Raw genomic sequence first — 22,653 nt, 5'->3', positions numbered from 1 at the left:
TGTGATCTAGTATGTTTGATTATGCTTTGCATAGATATTAATCCAAATCCGATTATCCCCTTGTACGTAGAGAACTTTTACACGGATAACAAAATTTCTTAAAATATTTTTTTTATATATATATATATATATATATATATATATATATATATATATATATATATATATATATATATATATATATATATATATATATATATATATTTATATATATATATATATATATATATATAGTATATGTATATATTCAACATTTCAATAATTTAAACATTAAGATGTTTTCAATTTTGTTAACAAAATTCTCACACTTACAAAAGTGGTTAGAGTATAAAAGTCTGAGAAAAATGAGAAAAAGATGAATGTGACAGGATTTCAAAAAAGAGTAGTAAACCTCCCCCTTTTGGGCATTTGATATCACGAGGCCACCAGAAGACGAATGAGAACTATGCGCCAGGACAACCTCATGAGAAACAGCGACTTTTACAGTACCAGAAAACACCTTCAGCTACGGAGAACAAAACGGACGAAAACTGCATCTTCAGTGTAAGGCAGAATCTGGTTATCACAGTGACTAGTTCTGATACATATATGCAAACGATTGCCAGGATCACATACTGTCTTCATGCTTCTTTTCGAGTAAACCGAAGGAACTTACAAGTAACGTTAAAGTTTGCAGCATCATTGTGACTATACCGGTTACCATGGCTGTGCTTATAGGCCATATTGTAACATTACACATACTGTACATTGAATATATAAGCCTGTTGATTTAAAACACCACCATTTCACTGGCACGAACAAGTTTTCTCTATTTTACATGATTACTAACTGCGCATATACTGCACATTTTAAATGGATAGTTCACCCAAAGATGATCATTTAGTCGACCTTATGTTGTTTAAAACCTGTATGACTTTCTTTTTTTTATGGAACACAAGATATTTTGAACAAAGTCTAAGCGTGTGGCCTTTTTTTCTCTCTCTAGTATCCATACAATCAAAGTCAATGGGGTCCGAAAGTTTTGTTTTGGACCTCAGTGACTTCTTGTATTGCAAGAACAAAAAAAAAATTCTTAAAAATATCTTGTTTTCCACAGACAAAGTCATACGGGTTTTGAACAGCATTAGGTTGAGTCAATGATGACAGGATTTTCATTCTTTAGGAGAACTATCTCTTTTAAAGTGTATAAAATGTGCCGTTTGATATTAGGATTTCCAGTTCGACACTTTTCAACCAGATGAATTTGATCAATTTGAGCCACATTTGCAGTGTACAGCTATCTGAGCACGATGAGACAAAACTAGACATCTATAAAACATTACAATCGTATGTTCAGACTGCACTGAAGCACATTAGTGTTAATGTGTTAAAGTAAAATGTGTTGAGGACTGCCCTTAATGGGGAGGATTAACACTCCTTTTTAACCATTACTGCTCTTACAAGCAAGAAACATTTGTTTAGGAAATGAATCCGATCATGACAATGCCTTTGGTGGTATATGCATGTATAAAAGTGCATAAATAAATATTTGTACTTAAAGAAAAAAAGGAAAGTAACAGGCATGTACGGTGGGCATCAGGATCAGGAGAGGCTTCTACAGAAAATGAAATGGAAGAACACATGATTGAACCACGAGGAATCGTATGTAGTGTCACATTCTCTCATATAGAGCTAAAGGAACCACGATTGCTGAGGTGTGAGTGTATTATCCTAAGAAATGATGGGCTGCTTGCTCAAAAGGTTGATTCATTAGACGAGGCAGCACTGCGTTCCCATTTTTCCCTAGCATGCGGTGGCAACATTCTCAGCAATCTCTTCCCAGAAGACGGGCTTTGAGAAACAGGGTCAAGTGTCCCACAGACATGCTGCTTCTCTCCCTCTTAATCACACCGATCTCAAAGAAGGACAAATGAACATCATATACCTAAAGATTACAGCCTGTCCATCCGGAAAGCGTCTTCTGTTGCAGGGTCGGCCAGAACCATGTCTGGATCGTTGAGCATGTGCAGGCCGTCCAGTGTCAGCGGATCGATTTTCAGCTCATCCAGGGGGAACTGGGAATCTGCGTCAAAGCTCATGTCACCTGTTAGGGAGTTGGAAAACTCTATGGATAGGCTTGGAGGATGCTTAATATAATAGGCTAAACTTGTAGAGCAGGGGTCTCCAACACGTTACCATTAACCCGTGGCCTGATTGCAGGTAGCTCGCCAAGACGTACTTCTCATCCAATCAGAGTGAGCTAATATAGACAGGTGTCCCACCCCCTCAAATCAGGTATTTATTTGACACATCTGCCGTGATTTTATATAAAATGATTTATTAAAAAAACTACCGTGACGTCGAAGTTTCAATCAAGCATGTCATCACGCATAAGGGGCGGTACACTGCACTTTTCATTCCATTGGCTTCCATTCAAACGCATGCGAATTCGCATCATATGACGGCATGTGACCAGTAGAAGATTGATACATTTAAAAAACTATATTTTTGCAGTAAAGTCTAGTAGATTGCATATTTTGTTTTACATTTTGAGTGTATTACTATTTGTTATATGTTGAATTCATGTTTATAAAAAAGACGCCTCAAAGAGTGATGTCATATCACGACCGTTGCGGTGTCCAAAGATATTTTGCATGCTCAAAATCTAGTGTGACCACGGCTTTATATGGCTACAAGACAGTATTAGCTAGAAAACTTTGTTTGCATCAGGATGAGTAAAGACAGCGTACAAGAAAAGAAAATGAAAAAACATACTTTTTTCATGAGGAATGGGAGAGCAAGTTTTTTATAATTAATTTTTTTTAGGCAAAATATGCCTAATTTGCGGCCCTAGCAACAGTAAAGGCGTGTTATACAGTAACGGGAGCTTCTTGGCTTTCCCCCTCATGTTGCACTTTTAAATTTCAGTACAATTATTAGTTTCATATTTTAATCATCATTAAAGGAACACTCCACTTTTTTTGAAAACAGGCTCATTTTACAAGTCCCCTAGAGTTATATAGTTGAGTTTTACCTTTTTTGAATCCATTGAGCCGATCTTTGTATCTGGCGGTAGCATTTTTAGCATAGCTTAGCATACATCATTGATTCTGATCAGTCCATTAGCATCTCACTCAAAAAATGACCAAAGACACTTTCAATATTTTTCCTATTTAAAACTTGACTCTTCTAGTTACATCGTGTGCTAAGACCAACTGAAAATGAAAAGTTGCGATTTTCTACACCTGTATGACTAGGAGCTACTTTCTCATTCCTGCGTAATAGAGTGCCGAAGTAATGACGTCACTTTGTAGGCCAACCCGGAAGTTAGCGGCGCATGGGTTCCCTCGATCAAAAAGCCATTCATTTTCCCCATAGACTTTTGGAAAATCGCACAAAATAAGATCTGTGTTCAACAAAGAGTTATGACCCTTACACGTTTTGTCTACCAAGATAATCTTTACAAGTTAATCCAAAATGTATACATTTTGAAGCCCAAATAAAGCCGTCAGATATAAAATGCTAACGGTAGGCTATAAACGGACTACAGCACACCATGGTCGCGGATCAACGTCATCATCAAGCTTCCTCAAACTTTATTTAAAAGCACGCTCGCTCATTATGATCTGCGCTGTGTATGAACACTTATCCACTTTTTCATGAGAAATATTGCCCATTCGTTTTTTCCAAAAATGTTAGAAACTAATTTTGTTTATGCGTGCCTCTCTGAGATTTATCTTTTGTTAATGTTTTTTCAGACAATATGATTATCACTGTGATAACATTAAATGACATGAAACAACCCAGTCTCTTTTTGTTAAATGCAAGTTTATGTATGATCAATAATACAAAACGTATAATAAGCTACACATGAAATAAAGCAAACAATTCAGTCAAACATTCAAAGTCAGTGCTAGTCGGCTAACTTACAACGGTAACGTACAGTTATAGCCTAAAAACAAGTAATGAAACTTCACTTTGCACACTTTTCTACTCTCGCCGGCTAAACAAGCGATGATCGCCGCTGACTCACTGGAGCTCACAACTCCGAAAACACCAGATAAAATGTTTAAATAGGCACTCTTCTTATAAATAAACCACAGATTTGAGCTTTAAACAACTACATTATCGACTGAAAAAGTCTTAAAACTACGTTTTGTCACACATTAACAGTAGATTTTAACACAAAAAGACGTGTAAACACAGCCCATGTCAGCCATTTCTCAACGAGACGAACATGTGAAGAGAGTAAACTCCAAATGTTCAAGCATCCAACTTTGCGCGAATAGCGCGATTTATTCACGCCACATAAGTTCTTCATTCTTAGGCTGAAACGCGGGCTAGTGAGAGATTGCCTGTTTGTCACGATGACGTCTAAAGTCCCCGCCAAAGGATGTAGTCCCTTTTAGCAACTTGTTAGCAACCATCGTTTTTAAGACACAATAAAGTTTTAAAAAATCACAAGCAGGTTTTAACTAATGTGTTTTATGTCATAGATCAAAACGTGAAAATATTTAGAGGCTTTGTTAACCACAGACCTTATTTCAGGCGATTTAGCAAAAACCCATTCAAAAAACCCATAGACTTTAGGGCGAGGGAACCGGTAGGGCTAAAATGCTAACTGACTTCCGCGTTTTGGCCTACAAAGTGACGTCATTACTTCGGCACTCTATAGTCGCTGAACTTCGCGGCCGTACCATGGCTGCAGCAGCGCAGTGATATTACACAGCGCCTGAAAGTAGCCCCCAGCTAGTGTAGTTGCAGAGAAAGTTTCAGGCTTGCAGCCGACAAATTGTGTTGTGGATTTAGCTGTGTGTTTAGCCATGGTTCTGTGTGTTGTAAAGGGCTGTGATAGTAAGTCGAAGGTGTATACTACCACCATGTTTCACAGAATACCAACGAATCATTGCGCTGCTGCAGCCATGGTACGGCCGCGAAGATCCGTGACTATTACGCAGGAATGAGAAAGTAGTTCCTAGCTATATTGGAAAAATCAGTTGGTCTTAGCACACGATGTAACTGTAGAAGAGTCAAGTTTTAAATAGGAAAAATATTGAAAGTGTCTTTGGTCATTTTTTGAATGAGATGCTAATGGACTGATCAGAATCAATGATGTATGCTAAGCTATGCTAAAAGTGCTACCGCCAGATACAAAGATCGGCTGAATGGATTCAAAAACGGTAAAACTCAACTATTTAACTCTAGGGGACTTGTAAAATGAGCCTATTTTCAAAAAAAGTGGAGTGTTCCTTTAAAACCATTTTATCGCAATCTGAAAAACTTGTGGTAAATACGGTCCAGCATTAAGCAAAGTTAGCAACACATGTATAGCATGGATCGTAGGTTTTGTTTTTGAGTGAAAACATGACAGAAGGCAGAGTGCGAAGAGGAATTATATGAAAGAATGTACGAGTGAATCTCTAAGGGGGAACCAACTGTCTTCAGAAAAGTTTCGATGACATGTGCTTTTTTATCTTCCTAATAAAGTGTAATGCCTAATAAAGTAGTGTTTATAAGCTCAGACCAAAGCAAAAATCAGTAAAAATTTTTTTTAAATGTAATCGGTAGATGGAGAGTAAGCTAATATGCTTTTTAAAATCTCAACACTTCGAAAAATAGGATAGTCTATGTAGAATTGTTTATGTTCATGAACTGTTTATGGAGCAGATAAAATGCCTATAATTTGTCATTTTGACTATAATTTATAAAAATGTTATCCTTTTCATCAAAATGATTTAAAAGCTGAAATGTGAGGTTTATAATTTTAAAAACTTTTTTTGTCAAAACTTTATTTGAACATGTAGTACAGGTTAGTAGATAACATGTTATGTTGTAAGGCACTCATATGTTATGTTTGTATTTTAATGTTTATGCAACCAAAAAGTGCAAAGTGCTGCTAATTTAATTTTTTGTATGTTAACATAAAACTTGATGAAATTATTCAGTGTATAGTATCAGTACTTTTTGGATGTTTCCAGCACATTTTAACAATACCATGATCATTTTGGTCACTATAATCGTGATATGAAATTGTCATACCATTTCATCTCTAGATATAATGCACTATAAAAACAACTATAGTAATGTTTAGACAACTACAGTATAATATGCAAAGTACTGTGTTCCATAAAGAACTGTATTCCCTGATTCTGTTTTTTTCCCTCTGACATTAAATGGTGACGTGTATACAAAAACTCTATCAGTTTGGATTGTTGTTAATTTGAGATTTATGGTACATTTACGAGATTTAAGTATTGTATAACATGAGTAGCTCTCAGCCACTTTCATTTTTAAAAAGTAGCTCTCAAATGAAATAAGGTTGGAGACCCCTGCTTTAGAGGGACCTCTTTGATGCTAGACTCACGGCAGCATCGTCAGCACACATACAACCAAGGATCATGCAATATTATGCAATATGTAACTGGGGCAGGTGCAATACCTGTGAGAATGATGTTGGGGATGTTCCCATGGCTGCTGTAGCCTAGCTGCTGCGCGTCCTGCAGGTTGCCGTGGCTTCCAGTGAGGTTGAGCATTGCAACTTGAGAGTAGCTTAGAGTGGATCCCTCACTGTACAGACTGTTTGAGCTGATGGAATTCTCAATCATGTTGAACTGTTCCAGCTAAAGAATCAAAACAAATTCAATGACTAACTATACAGTGGAGGTTGAAGGAGACAATCCAAGGAAAGACAAATACAGTTCTTCTGTCAAGATAAAAATGAAAATACAGTCCTTGTCACTAGGTATGCACAAACCAAAAACAAAGACAGTCTGAAAATAACACACATTAAATGCAGTAGCATTTAATTTTAATATTACATGCAACACAAAACTGTTTTCAACTGATAATTATTGAAATGTTTCTTGAGCAGCTAATCAGGATTAGGATGATTTCTTAAAGATCACGTGACACTGAAGACTGATGTAATGATGCTAAAACAGCTTTGCCACAATATTATTTGACTGTAACTTTTTTCCACCAAATAAATGCAGCCTTGGTGAGCATATCAGACACTTCTTTCAAAACATTTAGACTAACCACAAACTTTTGAACTGAAGTGTTTATATACACCTATATACACCGATAAGGCATAACATTATGATGAGGTGAATAACACTGATTATCTCTTGATTGTGGCAACTGTTAGTGGGTGGGATATATTAGGCAGCAAGTGAACATTTTGTCCTCAAAGTTGATGTGTTAGAAGCAGGAGAAATTGGCAAGCGTAAGGATTTCTACGAGTTTGACAAGGGCCAAATTTTTGTTTGTTTGTTATCAATACAAAGTATTGAGCTACTGTCCGAGGAAAGATCGTTTTAAGGGGGGGGTGAGTGATAATTTAAATGAAATTAAAATAAAATGTTGCCATTTTAATAAACAAATAGCAGGTAAAACATGCAGAGTAGACCGGAACATGAGCGGGGAAAGTGGGGAAATAGGATCAAAACATGACATAGGTCGGATTCAAATCTATATCCCAGTGCATCTCTTTTGTGTCATGTGCACTCACTGTGCCACTACTAAATAATAGCTCACAGGGAACCCTACACTTGTCATCTCAAAGCTTTCAGCTGCCCTCTAGTGGCTTGTACATGTAAAGAGCAAGGAAAGATTTTCACATATTTAGATGAAAAGATAGAACTGCATTAAAACTTTATATGTACTCTAAGTGGCTTTAAAAAAATCACAGCTGGGCTGGGACTGCTAAAGTACAATTGAGCTTATTTATACTGGACATAGTGGCCTCACCTGCTGAGACAAAGCGCTGGTCTGCCGAGGAGACAGCTGCTGGTCGTAAAAGGCATCACCAAAGACACTTCCGAGAATGGACGAGTGCTAAAATGAGAACATATTAATATTAAATAACGATAATCACTTCAGATCACTGACTATCACAAAGGCCTTAAAATAATATATTCAGCCCATGAAAGGATCTAAATCCATGAATAATTCACATTCAGTGTCAATTCATAATGCAAGAAAATGACAACATCAATTCTGTATCACCATGTTTGACGAAGACATTTTGGCTCATTTCAAACAAAAAAACATGTTGCAAGTGTTCTGTATGGAAATGTAACACCTTGTTAAAGCGACAGATAAGCGCAAAAAGCTAAACCTAACCTAGTATCTACAAAAAAAAAAAAAAACACAATGCACATCACTACAGTCATATTCTCTAGCCCAATCCTGTGATTATGGCTTTTAGAGACTAAAAGGAAGAAGTTGCACACCATTATTCCCGCTCTAAATGTTTGTGTTTTCCATTGTAATTGTAATTTTGCCTTAAAAAAAAAAGCCACACAGACTGTGGGATCCATCGCAGCAGACAGGGGACTCTGTAGCAGTGTTCACTTTAAATGTTTTAAATGTTTTTACAAAATTTGTGATGCTAAGATTGTAAAATAAGCATTATTATTGATTTATAGAGTCAATTAGTTTTACATTACATTTTTAATCTTAAAACTAGTGTAGGCAATTTCGGAGATGATAGTAATAATAGCAAGCTAGCTTTGAAAGCATAAGATCCCACACTCCCTTCAGAGCGTCTCCAAAGTCACGCCTCCTTAAAACACATGAACGCACAGCAGATTCTGCAAAGCGTCACGAGAGACGGTGTTAAATTACCTCATGTCTCAAATCACATAACATTACAATAATAATGAAAGTAAACCATTCAGAGCCCTATGTGGAGTGTGTGCCACTGCTGCACACACTAGTATTCTGGAGAGTTTGGTCATTTACACAAGCACGTATTGACAGAGAAGAAGGGGGATAATAATATTTTTCAAATCCAATTGGGCCCGTGAGGACCTCTACTCTGCATAGCCTCATGGAACGTGCTGATGTTGTGTGATGTATGGATAACATAGGTTGACAGGCAGCTACACAGGTACCCCTCGGACCGAATGCAATGATTGGACGAACATGAGACTTCCACAGAAGATATATGTACATGTTCTTCTATTATTGATTGCTATCAGGACAGTTTCAACCAGTATAACAAAGTGTTTATGAAACACATTGCCTAACCTAGCTTTAACGTAATATTGTATTTAACACTTTTTTGTTTTTATTCACAAAAACAAGCAGAGGTCTGCACTCTGAAAAATGTATATTCTAAGAATAATTTATCTAAAAGAAGTATCCAAAATAATAAAATATTCTTAGAAAATACATTTTTCAGAGTTAGTCCCTCTCCTTATTTCTGTGACAGATTTTTAAAAAATTATATAAAAAAAATGATACTCAATATCTAATGGTACCATATACAGGGAGTTAAAGATTACCAAAGAAAATTACCAAATTAGATGCAAAGAACTACACAAAAGTCTAATTTCTAATTATTACTCTCCAAATCTGCAAGTCATTAATTCAAAGCATTAACATTTAATTTAAAAAGACATTTTAAAGGAGCATTTTTTTTTGTCAAACTGACACAACCAGCAATTTTGTTCAAAATGCACAATATCCACATGATCCGGTGAAAGGATGTGTAACAGCAATGGCACTTTCAATGAGTACAGCGTACATTAAAACTGGCCTATATTGTTACTCAGCATGATACACAGAACGACTAAGTGGTGCTCAGACACACAGCGAAGCAGCCAGGACCAGAGAGACTGGGAGACACGACTGGACTAGGACAGACAGAGCGGCTAAAGGGACAGGCTCCAGATCGGCTCCAAACAAAACAAACTACAGGGTGGAAGCAGCGGCTGCTGGGTTCGCCCTTACTTGAGGCGAGCCCCCCGGAGAGAAGCCTTGATTGGAGACCGGAGAGGTCGGAGACTGATTGGCCGAAGACCCCACCCTACAGCGGTACTGCTGGAGGGAAGCAGCCTATATGGGACAACACCAAGTTAGACCAACGGAGCCCCTGTAGGGGACCTCTGGCTCAGGGTAAGGCCTGTGGCTCCCAATTTAGTCAAGAATCTATATACTACAACGTCTCTGATTATTTGGTCATTTAAAGTGTTCAGCCAGATGTTCAAATGAGAAAGAAAGAACTCTGCTTATTGAAAATCATTATTTACACTACCAGTCAAAAGTCTGGACATGTATGATTGAATTGCGTTTTTCATTACTTTTTCATTCAACACTTTTGATCTAAGAAGGCTTATCTATAAAACGAATTAAGCATTTTATAGATATATATTAGTGCTGTCAAAATTAGCGCGTTAACGCACACGGTACATTTTTTATTTTCTATCATCCTTTGGCTAGCATTACATTGTATGATCATGCTCTTATTCATGCAAATGCTTTAAAACCATTCCAGACAAGACAAAATGGGTTTATGTTAAGATTGTTTTAAGTTCACTTAAGTTAAAAGTTATTTTTAACGCCTAATACATGAAAATGATAAAATAAATTAAAGCTTTAAATTATACATCAATGTTTAAAAAAATCATTTTTCAGAGACTTCAGTATCAGTATCAGTGATGATTGGCCTTCATAAAAAGATGCCATTACAACAAAGTTGTTTCTATATTAATTTGGAGAGTAACTGTGAAATTATTACAAATATAAAAATATTAAAAACGCAGATGTTTTTAATCGTGATTAGTTACAGACAAAATGTGTGATTAATTATTTACATTTTTTTAATTGATTGACAGCACTAATAAATATATAAGTTTGTCTACATACACTACTGTTCAGAAGTTTGAGGTAGGAAATGTTTTTGAAAAAATAAAAGTCTCTTGCTCAACAAGGCTGCATTTATTTGATTAAAAATGGAAAAGCAGTAATATCGTGAAATATTATTACAATTTAATGTCAATTTCAGTGTCACGTGATCCTCCAGAAATCATTCTAATATGCTGATTTGCTGCTCAAGAAACATTTCTGATTATCATCAATGTCGAAAACAGCAGCTGCTTAATATTTGTTGATTTTTGATACTACTTTCAGGATTATTTGATGAATAGAAAGTTTAAAAGAAAAGCATTAATTTCAAACAGAAATCTTTTTGTAACATTATAAATGTCTTTACTGCCACTTTTAATCAATTTAATGCATCTTTGCTGAATGCATTTCTTAAGAAAAAAAAAACTCAATCTGAATGGTAGGGTAATTTTCTTTTTTTAATGTTATTTTTATTTTTGATTTTTAAATTGATGAGGATGGACCAGAAAGTGTGGAAGTCATATCTCGGAATTGTGACAGTTTGACCATTTTTATTTTTAAAAATTAAAATTGTGAGAATGAACAGAGTGTGCAAAGGGGAAAGGGAGGTGATCGAAAATATAGGACAGTGTTCTGGACTGTAGGACTGTTTATTTTTTACTAAGCATTCTCTATTATTGCTGTTTTCTACATTTGTGTATAATGGATAGATGTGCCCAAACATTTGACTTGTACTGTATTTGCTATTATTTTGAAAGTCACTTAGTGCCCTGTATGATCTGATTGACAGACCGTACATACCCAATATCTAGAAATCCACTGCAGATCTATGGAGGTAAGTGCTGAGATGTGATCTTACCGTGTTAATATCCATGCTCACAGAGGTTTGCGTCTGGCTTCCTGAGACAGGTGGCAGCTGGGTGTTCTGCTGGAGTTGAGGAAGCCCACCCACACCCTGCGTCTGTATGGACGGCTGACTAAAGAAAGCATACTGAGCCAACTGCTGCTCCAGCGTCATAGCATCTATCGCCACCTCCTATTTACCACAGGGCCAGATTGAGACAGTCTATTAGCGTCTGAGTAAGTAATGTTCCTTCTGTAACACCACATCAAATCTGTCCTTATCAGCAGCTGGAGGTATGAGAGCAGTTACCTGTGCTAGAGAGAGCGGAGGAGAGAGTGTGGGCGACAGCTGCTGAAGACTCGGATGCTGCTGGGAGTCTGTGTTAAGGATCAGAGGAACTACATTCTCATGCCGGCGCTGAAAGCTCACTGTCACCGTGGACTGGGCTGATGTCACATGATGAGAAAATATGTTACACTTCAGATGCTGAATAAATAGTCCTAACAATTTTTAATACAAGTGAGAAAATCCATTCATTTATGATATCATTAATTTTGAAATAGTAGACGCTTACAGACAGTGTTATTAGATGGTTTTACCCAGACTACATGGTGGGGACATTCGATTACTGGACAATGGGGAGTCAAAAAGATTGAGAACCCCTGTCCTAATGCATATATTTGTTAGAATAAGAGGTTGCACAGACTAGTCTTCTTTAATGCTCTGCCATGAACTTTAAGCTTTACATTGACTAGTCGGTGATCATGGCCTATAGAGGGCACAACAGGATAAGAACTCTCTGAAGTCCACTTACACTATGGTACCAACAGTTAAAATGGCAAATAAATGCATACTCTGAGAGCACTCCGCAATATATGTTTGATTATATTATCTGGATACTCAAAATTGATCAGGTGAATGCACGTTTTAAACAGCTTATTGTACAGGTGTTAATCGCCCTTCTGCGCTGCTGCATTGTAACGCACACACACACATACAGACAGTAGCTTGCAATATGGGATGATTTTAGACTCAAAATGATTAATAAATGCACACACAATTATCCATGAACTTGATAAATGTTGCAGACATGTTTTACTATCCAAAAACAAATGCCTTTTAACTTGTGTGTGCAAAATACAGAATTACATGAATGTGCAGCGATTTGTACAACTAGAGACATAGTTGCGAATACAAAATTTCGATTTTGTATTAATGTAAGTCGTTGTGCTTGCAATGAGTAAGATGTGCATTTTAGGGCTGGTCCGAATACCATTTTTTGAGCTTCGAAGCTTCTGTAGTAATCAACATCGAATATTCGAAGCTTCGGAGGGAAGGAGCTGAACATATCCTTCTCTCTAATAAAGGCTGGAATCAGGAGAAGCGGCGCGCCTCACGCGGGCAGGGCTTATATGCTCCGCGAACGGGCAATGAATAGTGAATAGTGACAATTTTCACGTCATACCTCAAACGCGGGCTTTTTCCTTCATTTTATATTTTAGACATTCATTAATTAAAAGAAACAATGAGGTGTGCAGCGCTGGTGGAAACAACATGAGACTATGACAACACGACTGTTAAGACGGCTCGCAGTGTTTAGAGTATCGCCGCAAATGAGTGAAGCAAGCCAACACGCAAACTGCCGAACCTCTTAGATGCTCAAAAACACAATCATCTTCATTAAAATGAATGAGACTAAATGCTCTTACAGTGCTTAGATCACTCGTTCTGATATTGCAGTCTTTGATCTTGAAATGAGCTGATGAATAGCCTATAATGCAGCTCATATCTGTTGCTTTCGTTGACATGAACTCCGTTAAATGTGCATATAGCGCAAGAATTGAAGATCGGATTTATATTAATTTTGCGGAGAGGTGTAAGACAACCTGCCTAATTTTTATTTATTTATTTTTGAACACGTTTCCTAAAAAAAAACGTATTATAAAGCAAGACAAGTTAAGTGTTGAAGAGGATAAATGGATCAAACATGTGTTGTTAACTCACTCAGTCCGCTTGGTCGTTACTTAAAAAAAAGAAAACTTTAATTTAACAAACAAAAAAATGCTTTAAACATTTTTCTAAATTAACTTAATAAAGAAACGAAACAAAATATAACTACTTTGACATTAAAAACAAAACTGAACTATTTTAAAATAACTTTAAAAAAAAAAAAAGGTTCTATATGGCACTAAAATAAAAAAAAAACAAATTAAATAAAAACTTAATTAATTAATTAAAAAAACACGTCACGTCACTTCATTTTATTTGTTTCATTTGCGCCGTTGCGAGCAGCATCAGCCTCAGCTTGTCAAAAATGCCTTTTTACTGTGGTGGTGGTGGTGATAGTAGGCTAAATGTTTAAACCAACATTGTGATGCTTGAAGTGTCTTATATCTATGGATTTCATTACAAGTAAGACAAGTCCAGTGTTGATTTGAGAGGCTAAATTGATCAAACATGCGGTTAACTCACTGTCAGCTGCTGGCCGCTTGGTCATTACTTTAAAACAACTAAAACTTTAATTTAACAAACAAAAAAATGCTTTAAACATTTTTCTAAATTAACTTAATAAAGAAACGAAACAAAATATAACTACTTTGACATTAAAAACAAAACTGAACTATTTTAATGGCAGCAACGATGTGTAGGCCTAATAGGGAGGATAAAAAAATAAAAAAAATAAAAAAAAATCACGGGACTCGGGCCGATAGTTTTGGTAAGCTGTTTGACACGGCCGGGCTAGGGTCTAAGACTAACTACAATTAAAAAACTGAACGTGCCACTCGAGCCAAACAAACGGCCGTCTCAGCACATCAGCAGCAGCAGTCAGATCATATTCTACACGAGAGCGAGGAGCTAAATTACAAGATGATCGCGGAATATTTGGTTTTAAAGCGATGTAAAAGCGCCTACTTAAGGGAGTTTGTCATTGTACTGTTTTGTTGCTATGTTTTACATTATAGAATAATAGCTAATGAACCCACAATTCAAGCAACCCGCCCCTGAATTGGCAAACCGAAAGTAAACGCGGCGCAGAGCTGCATGCGTTCAGCCGCTCAGTGCACAAGCACAGCATTGAGGGAAACACTGAGGGAACATGTTTTCACCGTCACATCCCTAACGTATAAAAAGGATAATACATTTTGATTATATTATTCTATTTTCCACAATGTCAAACGAACGCAGTTTAACCCAAAATGCAAGCTCAGCAAGGCTTCTGCCATATAAGCTTGTGCAGTTGTGCGCTCTGCTGCAGGGAACACTAAGAAGAAGAAAATATATTTATTAAGTATAACGAGGCTATTAAAAATGGCTTGGCTATAAGATAATTGAAAAAAAGTATTGTATTTTATAGTGATTTTATAGTGTAAACATATGCAAGCGCGAATGAGAGCCGTTTTGAGCGGGATGCCAGGTGTTCACGAAAAAACAACAACAACGAATATTCGAATCACAAATTTGAAAATCGAATACCAACCCATCGAACGAATATTCGAATATTCTGGTCCAGCCCTAGTACATTTGTGGATCCGGTGAGGCGCATGCATTCATTGACTCGTTTGTGAGTCGATCCTGTTTGATTCATTTGGATTTTGAGACTTTCATTTCGCCGGTTTGGTCTTGCATGATCCACACACACCGCTGTATAAGGAAACCTGCTGCCACTAGATGGCAGTATTTTGCCAAAACAGACAACGGCACAGTGAGTGTTATTCAGCCTATAAGACTCTTTATGTGTCCTCGTTATAAAGACGAGGAAAACGCTTAACAGTAGGCTAGCATTAAAAAGGTATTAATAACGCATAGGCTACTTTGTATAGGCAAGTAGATTAAATCAGGTTATGAACACAACATTGTGCATCACAACATTTTTCTCCCATAGAAAACCATTATAAAATGCTTAATATGCAATATAGCGCATGTTCAATAAAGTGTATAGCCTCCTTTTAATATCATCGGTTTGAACAACATCTAGGAAACCCGTTATAACGTAAAACGTAATGGGCTAATCTGTTTTTATGTACATATAGGCTACTACATGGCTACTCTCCTATTCTTTATTAGTGAGGTACAGAATTTATTCTTTTAATATCCCTGTCTGTAATTAAGCCACGTTAAGCATGCAAGAAAATGCTTTAAACGTGTATTCTGGGCTCATCTGCCTTTTTTTTGCACATGCTTTATTAATAAGTGTTTGGTCTTGCACGGTCTATAAGCGTTTTAGAATATTCCAAAGGAAACAATGTGAAACTTTGCGCGTTTTGGGTTCATATTTTTATACTTGTAATTATCGCTGTCTTAATGCATTAATGCATCCTGGGCTCATCATGTACATAGTAAGCATTTTCTCCCATAAAGTCTATTATAAAAGAACATGCTTAATGTGGCTTCCTGCAGTAAACCGGTGATATTTAAAGTAGGCTATACACTTTATTGAACATGCGCTATATTGCATACATTTTCTATGGGAGAATTTTTTTTTGATGAACAATGTTGTGTTCATAACCTGATTTAATCTGCTTGCCTATACAAAGTTTTTTTTTATGCTAGCCTACTGTTAAGCGTTTTCCTCGTCTTTATAACGGGGACACATAAGCGTCTAATAGCCAGAATAACGCTCACTGTGCCGTTGTCTGTTTTGGCAGAATACTGCCATCTAGTGGCAGCAGGTTTCCTTAGACAGCGGTGTGTGTGGATCGTGCAAGGCCAAACCGGCGAAATGAAAGTCTCAAAATCCAAATGAATCAAACAGGATCGACTCACAAACGAGTCAATGAATGCATGCGCCTCACCGGATCCACAAATGCACATCTTACTTGTTGCACTCACAAATTCTGACTTACATTGATACAAAATCCAAGTTTTGTATTCACAACTATGTCTCTAGTTGTACAAATCGTTGCACATTCATGTAATTCTGTATTTTGCACACACAAGTTAAAAGGCATTTGTTTGTGGATAGTAAAACATGTCTGCAACATTTATCAAGTTCATGGATAATTGTGTGTGCATTTATTAACCATTTTGAGTCTAAAATCATCCCATAATAGCACTTCACGCGCAGAACGCACACACACAACAATGATTTATCAGTAGAATGACTGAAAACTGAAAAGTTCTAGCACATATTTCTTAGTAACTAAACCCATCTTCTTCCATATTTAATAACTTTAAATGTCGACTTAAAAATCAGAATCACCTTGGTTAGCAGACGTGAGGCCCATGTGAGTGTTGGACAGGTTGCCAGTGCTGTTGGAGGCACTGAGAGAGGACGAGGAGTCATCAGGGTCCAGAGGTGTGGGGAGAGGAGGGGGAATCTGGATATTGGTCAGGTCTGGCAGAGAGCCGCCTGTGTTGTGTGCCATAGGTATTAGAGATGCAGTCATTTCCTGATCTGGAGATGGAAATATGCTGGGAAAATGACACAAGGGACGTTAAAAGGAACCGGGATAAACAGATATGTCAACAGTAGGTATGTCTAAATGGCTGTTGAGTTGAATAATAAATGGATAATTGTTTGCTCAAATGAACCTTTGACTCTCCAAATTGCATAGTCCTTCCATATTCACCTATCCTTTATACTACCAGCTTCAAAAAGAAAATCCAGTGAAAAAAACACTTACTTGATTCCAGGTATTTTGTTTGACTTGTGCCTTGGTGAAGTATTCTGTGAAATGAATTACAAAAATCTTGTTGATAAAAGATCACATGAAACCCATAAAGAAAAGAAATCTATTTTAAAATGTACCTTTTTGTGATCCCATATCAGCTTTTGACCTTCTTTGTCCATGTCACTTTCAGGTTCCCCTGTTCCAAGCAGAAGAAGAAGAACTAGTACATAGAGAGGGACGAAATCATACACTGAATGAAACAAACGTAGGGTCATTCTACAGGATATAGTTCACTGCAACCTTTAACCTGGCATTATATCATTTAATAGATCATAAAAAAAACCTTGTTTTGGCAGCAAATCTTGAGATCCTCCTGCAAATGCATCTTGTTGGTTTGGGTTCAAAGTGCTCTGGTGCAGGGCAGAGTCTGAGTTGGTCCTACAGAACAAGCAGAAAGAAATTCAAGAAAAACATGACGTAAAAGTCTCCTCTAACTAAAATTACAATATTTTACAACAACATGCAGATTCAAATGCACAATAGAGTGGTAAGAAGGTATAAACAAATGTTTGACAATGACTGACATTAAATAAGTCAACTACCTTTTAGCAAGATATCTTAGAAAATGATACCATCACATTTTTAACAAAAAAAAAACAATAAAAAGTAAATAAAATCATACAGAGCATATTGTGGATGCTCTTTGCTTTTAAGGAGCTATTTTGGATGATTACATTTTTCTATTGCAATATTAGTATCAAAGGTAATATTCATGGTAAAAATAAAATCATAAAACAATTATACACAATTTACAATTAAAGGGACTATATGTAAGAATTTTAAATGTTATTGGGTTTTTATTTTTATTGCCAATGTGTGAACAATTTTTTTATTGCCAATGTGTCTTCTTTCAGACGAATACAATCGGAGTTATATTAAAAAAATGTCCTGGCTCTTTCAAGCTTTATAATGGCAGTGAATGGCTGTTTCTGTTTTGAAGTCCATAAAAGTGCTAAGTGCATCCATCCATCATAAGTGTACTCCACACGGCTCCAGGGGGATAAAATAAAGGCCTTCAGAAGCAAAGCGATGCATTTGTGTAAGAAAAACATCCATACTTAAAACTTTACAAACTGTAATCTCTAACTTCTGCTAACTGTCGTACGCGCGTTCACAAGAGACTCGTGTTCCAGCGTATGACGTAGGATGCAGACTTGGCATAAGTTCCAGTGACGAACATGGAAGCTCAGAGGATACAGCAAAACAAAACTTGGTTCTCGCAAGAACTAGCATAATCTCAGCAGAGCGTCCTACGTCATACGCTGGACCATCAGTCTCTCGTGAATGCGCGTACGACAGTTAGTGGAAGTTAGAGATTACATTTTCTAAAGTTTTAAAAATTGATATTTTTCTTACTCAAATGTATAGCTTCCCTTCTGAAGGGCTTTATTAACCCCCTGGAGCCGTGTGGATTATTTTTATGATGGATAGATGCACTTTTATGGACTTCAAAACAGAAGCTGCCATTATAAAGCTTGGAAGAGCCAGGAATTTTTTTTATATAATGCCAATAGTATTCGTCTAAAAGAATAATGTCATATACACCTAGGATGACTTAAGGAGGAGTAAATCATGGGCTAATTTTCAATTTTTGGGTGAACTATCCCTTTAAAAAAAACCTTCCACGACTTCCTATGTTGCCTATGAAAGCCTGAGGCATCCAAAGGATGTGACGGTTATGCGCGCTCCTGAGAGCCTCTCATCCATTCTATGACACATGAAATGAATGCTTACACAATGTTCAGGATAATGCCTGAGCAAAGAGCTATTCTGTCAATATGTAATGCAAATAAAATGGATTAATTGAAACTATAATCTCAAATAGCCAGATCTATATAGTCTCAATCAAACATGCTTTACATTCAAACTATCAGTACAGTGCAATTTTAATTACATCATCTGTCACTATGCTTTATTAACTTTCTCACCGCTGTCATTTTTTGTTGTATTTATTCTGTTATTGAGAGGAAAGTGCACAGCACATATTTACATATTCATTGAAAAGTTGTTCTCAGGAGCCTGGACCGTGTCTAAACATTAGATAACAGTATATAGCTTCAAAGGTATTTTTACCTTTAACTTTTTACTTCCAAGCAAAGAACGAAAAATAATTTTGCTATGAGTATATCGAGGCCTTGAATCACATTCAGTCTACATGTGCACGAGTGCTAGCACGAGCAATAATTGTATGGCTGCAGTTCACTTAGCGGCCATAGTGTCACTAAAAACAAGGGTTTCTGAATTCTACATATAGCCCCATTAAACAACTTAAAAAAGTTACAATATTAAATAACAACAAGTTTATTATTTGAGATATCACAGAGCTATGAAGAAGAATTATTGACATGCAATTTTAACAGCTATCTGACTTGTTAATCCTGCAAATACAATATGTACAATCTTTAGCTCATGCAAACAGACTGTGTGAGTATAAACTCTCACCTCCTCCAGCTGGTATCAGGTGGGGGTGACAGATACACAGAGGCATATGGACAGCTATCAATGTGAGATTCAGCATTAAGGACTTCATAATGTCAGTATAAGTAAAACACAGAATTTTCTTTAACAAATATGTTTTTGTATGCCATGCAGAGCGAAGCACTGCAGTGCAATAATTCTGTCTGCATTTATGACTAGAGTCATCAAGGATATTTGACGTCCATGTTTGTCCACAGAGAGGGGTCTGCGGTGTGGCGACGTGATGCGATTCCTGTCCCGATAAACCCTGTCCACCAACCCATGGTGACGAGTCGTTCTACTTGTGTCCAATACTGAATTCTGAAAAGGAGTCTGGAAAAAAACAACAAACCATGAAGTAGAGCTGCACGATTAATCGTTAATTACGTAATCTTATTCCTAAATGACAACGATTCAGCTGTCTATTAAACCTTTGATAAGTACGATCACAGCGAAAAATCAAATATGCATTGGTGCTGCAGCTGAGCCAGAGAAAGCAGTTGTCATGTATATGCAAGGCCTAAAACTAACTTGTGAAATGAATTGAGTTCCCTTTCGTGTCTTCTTGAGCTTGAATAATTAAATTTGAATATCTTAAACTTTTGTGATGATGTAGCACTGCCCCTTTCAACTATCCCGAGCATCGTTCACGTTCATGTTCTCTCATGTAAGAATTTTGCATGGTTAGAATTCATAAAAATATTACGGTCACACTTTAGAATAATGGTCATTAGCTAACATTAGTTAATGTATTAACTAACATGAACTAACCATGAGCAGTACATTTGTTACTGTATTTGTTCATCTTTGTTAACGTTAGTTCATATAAATCCAGCTGTTCATGGTTTGTTCATGTTAGTTCACAGTGCATTAACTAATGTTAACAAGATTTTAATAATGCATTAGTAAATGTTGAAATTAACATTACCAAAGATTAATAAACGCTTTATAAGTGCAGTTCATTATTAGTTAATGTTAACTAATGACCATTATTCTAAAGTGTTACCAATATTACCAGCCAACTGGCGATTGTCACCATTTCATATACTCGCCAACACCCATTTTTACTTGCATTTGGCACTTTGTGAGTGTTCATTTTAGGCCCTGTGTATAGGTATGATGAAACAGCTTCACAAACAGTCTTTTCAACCACACAGTATCATTATTTCTGGGTTGGAAATATTCAAATTAAATCACAAAAGGACTGGGATAAAAGTTTATATTGGATATAAACACTGATGTCTACGGTAGCAATCAAACAATACTTTTGAAAATAACTTGATGCTTCAAATAAAGATTATCAATTACATTGGTACACTAGTAGGTGGCGACAAGTGACTGTTAAAAAATGTATTTGTCAATGAATCATTCATTCATTCATTCATTCTCTTCAATCTCTCATTGAAGAGATTGAATTCAAAAACGCTGATTGTAGTGAAACAAGTGAAGTCTTTATGAGTCCATGAGTCACTGAATTACTCATTCAAACCAATTTTCTTAAAACCATTCTTTTTTAAATAGACTGCAGCAATTAACATTTTGTCAGGACCTAAATTACATGTTATTTTGTTTAGTTGTCTATTTAGAATCGTGGGAGAATCGGGATCTCCATTTTAAACAACAAAATTGTGATTCTCAGTTTATCAAGAATCATGCAGTTCTAACATGTACTTGTATTCCACATATCTATTCATACTCAATATCACCTGCTCCTGACCTTACCTGAAAGGGAAGGTCCATGGTGGTGTTTCCAATCTGATTGACATTTGGCAAAGAGCCGCCATAGTACTGTCCTCGGTTCTGACCGAGCTGTAAATACTGGGTCTTCTGTAACTGTAACTGCAAAACAAAACAAACAAACAACCAATAAAACTATGAGATACTTATTCAAGTAAAACGGCCCTGCTGTAAAAAACATTCAAGGTTTCCGGGAGTGATGATTCTTATTTGAAAAAGAGGCTACTTCCAATTATAAGTAAGAACACAAGGAAGGAAACCTTGTAACAATAACCATAACTATATTAGCATCCACAACACCAACATACATTAATGTTCTGATTATAAGCGCACTCTCTGCAGTTATGTCACCTTCCACTTTAAATGCTTGAGCCAAATGAATTTGATTGGCTGTTTGTTTTTATCATTTATCATCTGGAAAAAGGGCTGCATTAATACATCACACTGGGCATGCAAATGCTGCAGATTTTATATAATTTTGGAAGCACCTGAAATGAAAGAGCAACAAGAGAAACAAACAACAAAACCAAAACAAAAAAAATGTGAGCATCACTTTGAATACTTTTTAGTCTAAATCTTGTGTGGGATGTTAGTAAAGCAGTGCCGGCAATGTCTGTATAATCATAAAAATAAGGAGTCCTTATTTTTGGCACTGTGCAATAATGCTGAACTGAGCAGATACACTGTTGTTTACTGCTAAATTATTAATTGAGAGCATGTAAAAACAAATACAAACATTAAGGTTTAGCCCTTCAGTAAGGAATGACATCTGAAATGATATGCTGAAATGCGTCTAGCATTGGATATGGCCTTGATTACAGTCCAGTTATAATGGCGAGAGACTGTAATGTGGCTGTCAAACAAAAAAAAAACACACACATGCTCAATCCATTCACACTCATACACTGCAGATGTGAGCATGGCAACTTTTATAAGGCCTCGTCGTGACCGTCTGTTATTATCAAATATCTCAACAGCGTCCATTGGAAGGCAATCTATTAATTAACGCTAGAGATAACCGCGCACCAGAGAGGGGCGTTTGTTATTGTTTACGTCCAGACAGGCGGGTTCCGTGCGTGTCGTATCAACATAAATTCTGCCCCGCACCTCGGGCTGCTAATGAATGCTGTCATAAGAGAGAAAACAGACACACTTACACGGGCCGCCCGAGTAATACTCAGGTCTTTCATCACCTCCTCGAACGCAGCTGTCTCTTCCGCTTGCTTCTGATTGTGTAACGCGATCTTCTCGCTGAATTTTCGCGGATTATTCGAGGTCGCCATGTTTCTCTCCTCCTGAGCTCCGCTCTGGTTCAATGAGACGCTGCTGCGT

At 36.7% G+C, this 22,653-nt stretch overlaps 1 protein-coding gene across 4 annotated transcripts; it reads right to left on the bottom strand.

Moving 5' to 3' along the window:
• Positions 1-292: 292 nt before the first annotated feature.
• crtc1a (CREB regulated transcription coactivator 1a) lies at positions 293-22,653 on the bottom strand. 4 transcript variants are annotated; one of them, XM_079819186.1, is made up of 14 exons: positions 22,479-22,647; positions 21,307-21,423; positions 19,780-19,917; positions 19,570-19,631; positions 17,411-17,505; positions 17,205-17,287; positions 17,080-17,123; positions 16,656-16,867; positions 11,765-11,901; positions 11,471-11,647; positions 9,718-9,822; positions 7,729-7,815; positions 6,419-6,599; positions 293-2,083 (listed from the first exon to the last, which is right to left on the bottom strand). In XM_079819186.1, exons 1-14 carry the CDS (start codon positions 22,602-22,604, stop codon positions 1,932-1,934), a joined length of 1,716 nt encoding a protein of 571 aa, XP_079675312.1. In that variant the 5' UTR covers positions 22,605-22,647; the 3' UTR covers positions 293-1,931. The 4 variants fall into 4 exon arrangements, with proteins under 4 accessions (XP_079675312.1, XP_079675313.1, XP_079675314.1 ...); XM_079819187.1 differs by having other exon boundaries at positions 17,205-17,263; positions 22,479-22,640; XM_079819188.1 differs by lacking the exon at positions 9,718-9,822 and having other exon boundaries at positions 22,479-22,653.

The sequence above is a fragment of the Gobio gobio genome (assembly GCF_949357685.1).
Source record: "Gobio gobio genome assembly, chromosome: 6".
Taxonomy (NCBI): Eukaryota; Metazoa; Chordata; class Actinopteri; order Cypriniformes; family Gobionidae; genus Gobio; species Gobio gobio.
Note: the sequence above shows the minus strand (reverse complement) of the source record. Positions and strands in the feature narration are given on the sequence as shown.

Bases quoted from the DNA above. Each gene is read 5' to 3' on its own strand.
- crtc1a (XM_079819186.1), bottom strand. From the start codon at position 22,604: ATGGCGACCTCGAATAATCCGCGAAAATTCAGCGAGAAGATCGCGTTA. The intron at 17,124-17,204 runs GTACATTTTAAA...TTCATTTCACAG, and splicing joins TGATATGGGATCACAAAAAG to AATACTTCACCAAGGCACAA. The intron at 16,868-17,079 runs GTAAGTGTTTTT...TCATTTTCCCAG, and splicing joins AACAAAATACCTGGAATCAA to CATATTTCCATCTCCAGATC.